The sequence below is a fragment of the Polyergus mexicanus genome, unplaced genomic scaffold (genome assembly GCF_030449975.1).
Source record: "Polyergus mexicanus isolate NDT 795.1 unplaced genomic scaffold, iyPolMexi1.0 SCAF_7, whole genome shotgun sequence".
Classification (NCBI taxonomy): Eukaryota; Metazoa; Arthropoda; class Insecta; order Hymenoptera; family Formicidae; genus Polyergus; species Polyergus mexicanus.
In genome coordinates, this window is record NW_027223327.1 from 11,624,551 (window position 1) to 11,634,320 (window position 9,770).

The 9,770-nt window shown below is 32.6% G+C and overlaps 3 protein-coding genes across 3 annotated transcripts; 1 reads left to right on the top strand and 2 right to left on the bottom strand.

Annotated features, from left to right (window-relative positions):
• Positions 1-1,191: 1,191 nt before the first annotated feature.
• On the bottom strand, positions 1,192-4,224 carry LOC138934594 (zinc finger protein 883). The gene is made up of 6 exons (XM_070298527.1): positions 4,134-4,224; positions 3,843-4,030; positions 3,606-3,766; positions 3,233-3,357; positions 2,390-3,126; positions 1,192-2,149 (listed from the first exon to the last, which is right to left on the bottom strand). Exons 2-6 carry the CDS (start codon positions 3,935-3,937, stop codon positions 1,780-1,782), a joined length of 1,488 nt encoding a protein of 495 aa, XP_070154628.1. The 5' UTR covers positions 3,938-4,030; positions 4,134-4,224; the 3' UTR covers positions 1,192-1,779.
• Positions 4,225-4,617: 393 nt separating this feature from the next.
• Exd2 (Exonuclease 3'-5' domain-containing 2) lies at positions 4,618-8,302 on the top strand. Its single transcript, XM_070298894.1, has 7 exons — positions 4,618-5,375; positions 6,012-6,153; positions 6,246-6,545; positions 6,631-6,755; positions 6,847-7,253; positions 7,457-7,830; positions 7,900-8,302. Exons 1-7 carry the CDS (start codon positions 5,065-5,067, stop codon positions 8,098-8,100), a joined length of 1,860 nt encoding a protein of 619 aa, XP_070154995.1. The 5' UTR covers positions 4,618-5,064; the 3' UTR covers positions 8,101-8,302.
• Blp (mitochondrial import inner membrane translocase subunit Tim16) lies at positions 8,217-9,077 on the bottom strand. The gene has a single exon (XM_070298895.1). The coding sequence runs from the start codon at positions 8,972-8,974 to the stop codon at positions 8,564-8,566; it is 411 nt and encodes a 136-aa protein (XP_070154996.1). The 5' UTR covers positions 8,975-9,077; the 3' UTR covers positions 8,217-8,563.
• Positions 9,078-9,770: the final 693 nt, after the last annotated feature.

A 9,770-nucleotide genomic window follows, 5' to 3' on the forward strand; every position in this document is an offset into this window, starting at 1 on the left:
CGGCACCTTTTGGATCTCGGGGGCGGTTCTCCTTCCTCCCAGATGCCCCTTCCGTATTGCTGCCGGTATAACATCTGAACGTTCCTTTCCTTGTAAAAATCAGGATCATTCTGCGCGCATTTCACCAAAGTACACCGCGGCATCTCAAAGGATGCTATTATCGCCATTCGTTCGCTCATTCATTCGTTCATTCATACTTGCGGTCATACCCCTCTTCACGATCTCGAGTCTATCACCCGCACTTTGTCATTCCTGCAGATATTTGCAAAAAATAAAATCAATAGAATTCAAACATGAATATAAATAATCAGAGATAGCTTTAAAAATATTCGAATTCATATCTTTTCTATTGTTTTCAACAGAAAAGATTCTAAATTAAATAGAAATTATAATTTAATTTTTAATTTTTTTTAGAATAAGATCAAAAAATGTATATCTCTGTTTATTGGGCGCGGTTTCGTCATTAATTTTATTTATTCTATTAATATTATTATATGCTTATTCTATTGAACAAATTAGAATATTATCCGTTTAATCTTTCTCTCTTGGAAGAGACGCTACATTAAAATTAAAGAAGATAATCTGAAATTCAAGATTTAATTTTAATTCGTGATTATAAAGATTGCGAGTTCAATTTCATATAGAATGGTGTCTTGAAGATATATCTATTTATATGCAGCATCGCGTATTTTATTGTAATATCATAAACCGATATTATCGTGTATGTGTGTTAAGTATGTACATATGTGTATATAATACGATATTTATTATTTATTTAGAGATACTTTATATGTGTCTCTTATTATTTTAAATATCCGATAAGTACAAAATTCGTTTTTCCATTCTTGAATCATAAAAAAGGATAAAGAAGCACAAAGCAAAAGATATTTAATAAATCCAAAAAAGTTGATGATATAAATGTGTGATACACATATCCAAGACCAGCGATATATATTTCGACAATAAAAAGATTCTTGCTCATTTGATATTTTCAACATCTATGTTTACGAAAATATTGACAAGGATATATACATTATAGGAAAATACATATTGATAAAAATATGTATATTATGGGAAAATTTTTATTTCTTTATTTATAACTTGAATAGAATAAATTACACACACATGTGTGTGCATGCATGCAATAGTCAAATTTTCTACATTTTTATATAATATATACATATAATAAAAGATACCAGTATAACTATAAGCAACTATGGATAATTGCAATATGTGTCTTCATATAATGTGTTTATATAATATATAAATTTTATATATACAGAAATGTAGATGTTTCCATACTATCCATATTTTTTTTTTTGATATAAATAAATCATTGACGGATTTCATTTTTATAATTATATAAAAAAGATAAAATTCTATAAAAACTAAAAAAATTTATCCATCATGTTAATTAATCATAATTTATCGGAACAAAACTCAAAAAATTTCTTGCTATGAACATTTTTGCATTTATATCTTAAAAAATAAGAGACACTATATATATTTATATACGAGCTTTTTGTCATCATATATGAAACGCGCAAATATGAACTAATTGATGTAATCTAATTTTAAAAAGTTTCGTGAACATAAAACTTTTATTATCATTGCATCATAATAGCATATTAATAGATAGTGTAAGTATCGGCTATTTATGAATAGATAATATTTAAATAATAATTGTATTTTACATACAAGACTTCTTTAAAAAATAATTACATAGAATATACCCATAATAAAATAATCGAAATAAAAGTGTATTGCCATTTATAAATCTTATGAATCAGAGTGCGTTTTTAAGTGTATTTTTAAAGTAGTTTTGTTGATGAAGGCTTTCGAGCAAATTGGACAGGGATGTGCGCGTGCTAGGTGCTGTTTCAAATGTTCGCTAAATGCCAAACTACTCTTGAAAAATTTTTTACAGATATTACACTTGAGATCTTCCTCAGTGTCCAAATGAGTCCTTGTATGTAAATCAACTTCCCCAACATTATCGAATTCTTTAGAGCATACCCGACAGCTGAACTTCACCGCTTGGAGAATACCTATTTGACTTCCAGTTAAATTCGGTACCGGAATTATCTTGTTGGTCTCCTTAATGTTACAATTTAAACCTTCTTTCTTTCCATGAGAACTTATATGATTCCTGTAATATTTTTAGATTATACTAGAATACATAAAGCAATATATGTATTATTTTATGTCATAAAATCTAAAATTGTATATTTTCTATTATAAAATTTATAATAGACGAAGGTGAGGTTGATAACTTGTGTTATATAAGCATATTTTATGTGGTTATAAATACACAAAAAGAACATAATTTTCTAACATACTTATAATTAAAAAAAATTATAAATATTATTCACATATAAGAATAGTTTACCTGTATGCTTGATCGCTTTTAAAGCTAATATTACAGTTCATACATCGATAATCATTTCGTTGAGAGATTATTGTGGCTACAGAAGGCGAGACTTGAAGAAGAGACTTCTGTAGTTTTATCTTAGGATGCTCCAAACAATGCTGCTTAACACTTTCTTTTAATTCAAATGTCTTTTTACACTGGTGACATTTATATGGACATAATGGATCAGTACTGACATGTAATCTTACATGTTTGTCGTAACCAGTTTGAGAACTACATTCTGTATCACAGATGTCACATGTAAAATGTTTTCTAATGTGCAGATATAATGCTTGTGGATTAGAGAATTTCTTGCTACATATGGTACAAGAGTAGTTTTTGATTTCCTCTTTCTTTGTAATATAATATTTATTACATAGTTCACATTGAAATGCTAATCTTGAATTATACACACATCTTCTTAGTTTGCAACTACCCGGAACACAGGGTTTCTTAATAAATAATGGCCGAAGCTTGTTTTTGTCTTGTTCGCTTATCACTTTTGTGTCGTTATTAAGCATTATCAAAGGCATTATCTTTTTGCACTTTGGGCCTGGTTTACCACGTATCTTATCGATTTGTATCATCAAACGATATGTCTTTGTGTTTGTTTGAAGATTCTCATGCAATACAGAACTTGATGTGGCAGAACCATTTATAGTTACCGTTTCATCAATTGATACATTTGTTTTATTTCCACTAGTTGTATCTTCAGCCTGCAATATAACACATAAGTATAAATGTAAATGCCTATAAATAATAATTCATTAATATTTTGTAAACATATATATTAGCGACATATTGTCAAAAAACTATATTTACATTGTCTTGCATGAATGGACTCTGTGGTGGTGTCACTAAAGTATGCGAATGTTCATCTAACTTTTTCTGTTTCGATGATTCTTTTTGTAATATATTTTCAACTTTATTCAGTTTCCTTGGAGGTTCTAGAAGAAGATAATAAATAATTTTTCAATGTATTTATATATAAACCCTTATTGCCAAAAATTATTATTATAAATTAAAATGTTAAAAGAATGAATAATTATCTAACACAAGCAAAATTAAAAATATATTTGTAAATATGATTGTTAATTCCAAGTATATATAGTTTTCGAGTTGTCATCAAATTATTTGTTAAAAAAACATCTTCATAAATGTAGGATGTAGTTTTTTTATGTAGACTTATACAAACCTTCTATTCTACCAAATAGGGTAGGTACAGAGTTCGATTTCAAATCTCTCGATGCTGTAAAATTAATTCTTTCAAAATGCAGCTCGCAGAGATGCAAAGGTTTCTGGTCGTTGACGATGCCCGATGCCAAATTGCAATTGTGAAGCCATTGATTCTTTCTTCTGAAATTCAATGTAGAAGCAGTTAATAATTCCAATCTCCGCAATAGTTAATCATCTACTCAAGAAATATACTTACAGATCATCGTCTGGGAAGGGAAAAAACAATATCAGATTGCCGTCTATTCTTGTAGTTTGTGTCGAGGGACAGCCGTTGGCCGCGCAAGTTATCATTGTATCTCGACCAAGATCCTCAAGGATTATCGGACGACAGTACAATATTAGCTCATTACCTTTTGGGATACTATTGTATAAATAGCATGTAACCTAAAAACGAAACTTGAATCTCACCGCAATTGACGCGCAAAAACAAAATCTACGGGCATTATAGATAGGAAACTACACTATAGAAGAGATATAAGCGCATTACACGTGTTTACGAAGAAAGATTAGAATGTATCTCCAAGAAATAACTGGATGATGTAAGAGTAAGATAAGTACGTAAAACCAAATACGCCATATTGAATATCCAACAGAACATGCAGGAGCGTCAACCAATCATATCTCATTCGATATATATCGAAAGACAGAAAGGATATTGCCAATCAATCTTGCTATTTCTCGTAGCCGTAGCCTGCTTTAGCATTAGCGCAATCAAAAAATGTCAAAGAATGAATTTTATAACACTTTATTTGAGATTATTTTTTTTATACGTCAAGACAAATATGGTCCATTATATCGATAAGACAAAAAACTTCGAGAAAGGATGGACAAGATTTTTCTTACATCCTCTGAACGAAGATCGAAGAATTTCGATTCTCGACTGGACAAAGCGCTTGTCGAGATTCGACTCCGATAGGAAGATCGATTCGAACAGCTGATATAAGCACAGATGATATAAGTGTGTTCGATCGAAATTGTCTCGTAGTCGTGCGTGATACGTTGATACCCGTAGCCGTGTACGCTGGTCGTTTATAAAGCTACGGGGTCTTTTGAACCTCGTTAAATTTCGATGTGTCGGAGATCTGATCACCGCGAGATGATTGTTTTATACGAAAGTTTCAAAGCAGGCGCGATCGCGATTTCGAATACTAGTAGATTTATCATGTTTAATAATCGCTAGTTCACGTCAGTTTTATATAAATGTCTATATAATAAGTTTATCTTTGTGATTGAAAATTTATCTCACAAATTGCGCTTTCGCATAATCGTTGGCGCGATAGTACAATTTCTCAATAATCGATTGATATTTATAAAATCGTAACATTAACGAGTTGCGTGTATATAACGAATCTGAATTGTAAATAAGAACTTTTTAATTCAATTTTTCGTCTGTCTTAATTACGTTCTCTCTTTAATTAATGGTTCCCGCGCGCAACAAAATGTTTCTCGTTTGCGTGACCGTGGGACTCGTCTTTTTGGCATCGAAGTATCGCAATAACGTGCTTCGTAGCGTCAAACACTTGTATAAAAATATAAAAAATCGAGATAAAAATCGGAACGATAATAGCTGTAAAGATAAATCCGAGGAAGATGCGGATAATAAAGATAATAAAGATTTAAATAATAATGAGAATAACGGTGACAACAAAGAAATTAAGCTTATATTAGACAAGATTATTCTGGCAGACTCTCCGGAGAAATGCGATTACGCCGTACAACGTATTCGCTGGTAAAAATATAACGAAATTATATCATATTATCGATATCAAAGAATAAGCATATTTTGCTCGTGCATAAAATATTCTAAAATATCATATGAACATAAATTAAATGTTAGAACGAATATGTATACGTTATTGTCTCTTGTGACTTTCCATAATATCGAAACGGACGTTTTCATAATTTTTGTTTACATTTTTTTTTTGGGGGGGGCGGGGGAGGGGGGGGGGAGAGTATTATTGAATACCAAAGTGTTGTGTATAAGAAAGGCAGCATATCCTTGAAATTCTCACAGAAAGATCTAGAATACTTGCAAATATTTATAATACTTGGGAAATTAAATTGTCGCAAAATATTATATGAAAGAGAATTTATTTTATATATATATATATATTCTATGCGATTTATATGAATTTTAGTTTCTCATAATTAAACGAATTTTATTATGATTAATTAAAAGTGAATTTTTATTTCTTCTCAGTTTTTCTTTCATATAAATTTACATTGAAAATTTTTTCTCTATATTGCTCATTTTTAAAAGTCTTTTACAAAATATATTTTTCAAGTAGAAATGTGTCATTTATGATTCTTTATCTTATTATAATAAAATTATTAACTTTAATTGCGCATAATACTTCTTTGATAGTAATCTGTCTGATGGCGTACTTGGTTTTGATTGCGAATGGGTCAAAGAAGGACCGGTTTCTCTGTTACAATTGGCTACTTTTAATGGGGTAGTAGCTCTATTTCGCATCGGAAAGATCGGATATATTCCACTTAAGCTTAAGGTATATTTTGCAAAAAATGGACAACTATTATCCAAATCCGTATAACATTAACAAAATTTATTTTTAATAATATTTGTTGTATTTGTCTACAGGAACTATTAGCTAGTAAGCACATCTTAAAAGTTGGAGTTGCTTCCTTCGAAGATGGACAAAAGGTAGTGAAGGATTATGGATGTAGAGTTAATGGAACTCTTGATTTACGAACTTTAGCTGAAAACTTCCATTTACCAAGTCGAAAAAGTTTAGCTGCCATGAGTTTAGAATATCTTAACATTGAGATGGACAAAATAGTAGAAGTGAGGTGCGGTGACTGGGACGCTAGCACCCTATCAGACGAACAAGTGGCATATGCTGCTTGCGATGCACTTGCATCCGTTATCATTTATCGTAAAGTAAGGAAATTTATTAAAAACAATATTTTTTACATGTATAATTACTATAATGAATTAAACTCTTTACATTTGAATCTTGTCGTAGATAATGCAAAAAGAGAGAAAAAAGTATTCATTCTGGCAGAGAGTAGGGACTTATTTGTATAATATATTGAGCAATGATGTAAATGTACGGATTCATGGCGTGCCTGCTAATACAGTTGATACGAGGTATGAAAATTTATGAGCTTTTTCGTATAAATTATATATATGTATATTCACGGAGAATACATAAATATATATATATATATATCTGCTTAAGGTTCAAAGCTCAGCGATCACCAAGCGTAGATAGTACTACTAGCAATAATAATACTAAGAAAAAGTCATCAGCGTTAGATAAAGACGATAGTAACGAACATAAGAATACGATTCCTACAAGGATCAAACCATTATATCATAATTGTTACTTACAAGCGCCTGATGGAGATATATTGTGTACATGCGACCGCAAAAAGGCGGAGTGGTATATTACGAAAAAATTGGGAGAACTTGTGGAAACAGAACCATATACAGTAAGATTAAATTTTGAGCCATCTGGTCGAGCATTAGGAGAAGTTGGGCAATATTATACGCAAGTAAAGATTAATCAATGTGTAGTCTGTGGGTGCACAGAAAAATTTATTAGAAAGAACGTCGTGCCGCGAGAGTACCGAAAATATTTCCCATGTAAGCATCATTTTTTTTCAATACATTGTGCAATAATATAAGTATGATTAAAAATAGCAAATGTGATATAGAGTGATCGATGATGAGAACAAGTATTGTGCAATAATAACTATGATAATATAGTACACATATAAACATAAAGATATATATAGTTCTTTCCGTATATATAAAATATTGTATAAAATACTGGATATTCTTTTCAGTGGTAATGAAGGCACATCAATCTCACGATGTGTTACTACTGTGCCCATCTTGCCACGAAATCAGCAATAATCATGATCTGCAGCTCAGAAGAAAGTTAGCAGACATGTGCGATGCACCACTGATTGGGCCAATGTCGCATGTACGGGATAAATACATGCAAAATTATCAGAAATTACATTCCGCTGTTAAGGCCTTGAAGGAAAGAATATTGTTACCTCCGCGACGACGAGAAGAGCTTGAGAAATACATACTAGAACATACAGGACAACAAAAGATTACGCCAGATCTACTTAACGCCCTGAGCGAACAATTGAAGAATGCATTGATGCAACCAGTTTCTAATCAATACAAATGCCAGCCACATGGCTTGAAGGTAATTGTTTCAATATTATTTAGACACGTAGCCATGAAATTTTCATACCGTCTAATTTTTCTACGATAGGTTGTACAATATTTTCAAAAGAAAGAAGGTGGACTCGTTGAATTGGAACGTATGTGGAGAGAACATTTTCTTAACAAAATGGAACCAAAATACTTGCCAAGTTTATGGTCTGTACGCCACAATCAAGAGCGCTTGATCATACGCCAGGCACAGAATAGAATTGAACCGCAGGATGCGAAAGTGGCTGGATTAACGAAATAGCGCTATAATTTGAAAATTAGCTAAACAAAGAAGTTTCGTAAAAGAGCGAGAACTTGACAAACTTTTATACAAATCAATATATCTCCTGAATATACGTACATATATACATGGATACTTTATTTCTCTTATTTATATTTACACCTCGCACAATACGATGCAATAGTTTCTAATTCATAAATCATATTTTTCAATCCACAGAAAGAGTAACATTTTTGTATTTACAAAGATTTTTATCATTGAACGCATTGAAGAATATACACAAATTATAAATTTAAAATATCTGGGTCGCTGTTTCCGTAATGGTATATTACATATGTATCGAATAAAAGAAATAACTATATCATGTTGAGAGAAACTATCCCAATTGATAGATCAGAATCTACTATTTATTATTAATTATGATATTTTATGTACAAGACTTTCTAGAGAATTGAAATAAGTAAATTTAGACTAGAAGTGAATCTCATGGCTGCTTGGAAGCTTCTTGACCGCTCGTCGAGTCTGTTCGTGGCGGAGGTCCCGTTGTTTCCCGGTTCCTCAGTTCCTCGTCTACGCGTTCCTTAGCGCGTACAATCTTTGACTGCAGATAGAACGAACCGCCCTTCGTTCTGTCATTAGCTTCCACGAGATACTTGTAGTTTCGCTCGATCAGCTCCGTCTGATCAAGACGCTCCGCGTTAAGGATACGGAGCGCCTCGTCCAACGAAAGTCCTGTCCTGGTGTTGACGGCGGCGTGTTGCGCTCCCTGCCTCCCGCCACCGGCTCGTCGCGCCGCTTCCTGGCTCGCCGCGATCTCCTGACGCAAAGCGCGCGCGAATGCCTTGCCGACGACCTGAGTGCCCATCACGATGATCTGTATCAGATACTTCGCCATAGCTTAACCATGTTGTAAGTAACAACGTGTGCTATCTTCTCGGACGAATTTTCGTCACATTCTGCGCAGCATCAAGTTTCCGCCATCTTGCAAAATCACCATAGCAACCGATAAAGCTGGCCACACACGCTTTCCGTAAGACGGCACGGTAAGGTTTCGACCAATCGCGTTGCTCGATTCGGCTACGAACGGCCGAATACTGAACAAGTCAGCTAAAGAGAACAGATGGCAAACCTGAATACTTTTTTTTTTTTTTTTTTTTGCTTACCCGACCAATTTGAAAATGTATTTTTCTGAATATTCTTCTTTCCTCTTTCTTTTTATAATAGAAAGAAAAATTAGATTAGATACTAATAGATACAAAAGTTGAAAATTGAATTGAGAAAATTAAGCTGTTTCTTAAATTTTAAATACCGCCCATATAATTAAACGTAAGATAAAGTTTTATCATCTATCTACCCTCAGATAGATAGATATCTGACGAAAACAAATTTTGCAACAGAATATAGTAGGACGATGGACGAGTGGACGGTGGCGGTCTCTTGATCGTTCGAACTTCGAACCCACATATATGGTATTCATAGACATAGAAAGTAAGTGGAAGATATCCGTTTGAATAAAAAGTACGCAGAAAATTTGCTTATCTGCTTGTTGACAAAAGGAAAGAAAAGGACGTTTAACTAGATATCATTGTCCCTTTCGTCGCGCTTGTTACATCTGGTTCCTTTCTAGAGCAGGAGCAGGCTATATTATTTCATAATATATCTCGTCTACATATATATATGTGCACCGTGGC

Coding starts and splice junctions, on each gene's coding strand:
- LOC138934594 (XM_070298527.1), bottom strand. CDS start 3,937: ATGATAACTTGCGCGGCCAACGGCTGTCCCTCGACACAAACTACAAGA. Junction 3,767..3,842: donor CCCTTCCCAGACGATGATCT/GTAAGTATATTT, acceptor ATTGAATTTCAG/AAGAAAGAATCAATGGCTTC. Junction 3,127..3,232: donor GTCCATTCATGCAAGACAAT/GTAAATATAGTT, acceptor GTTATATTGCAG/GCTGAAGATACAACTAGTGG.
- Exd2 (XM_070298894.1), top strand. CDS start 5,065: ATGGTTCCCGCGCGCAACAAAATGTTTCTCGTTTGCGTGACCGTGGGA. Junction 6,154..6,245: donor ATATTCCACTTAAGCTTAAG/GTATATTTTGCA, acceptor ATTTGTCTACAG/GAACTATTAGCTAGTAAGCA. Junction 6,756..6,846: donor GCTAATACAGTTGATACGAG/GTATGAAAATTT, acceptor TATCTGCTTAAG/GTTCAAAGCTCAGCGATCAC.
- Blp (XM_070298895.1), bottom strand. CDS start 8,974: ATGGCGAAGTATCTGATACAGATCATCGTGATGGGCACTCAGGTCGTC.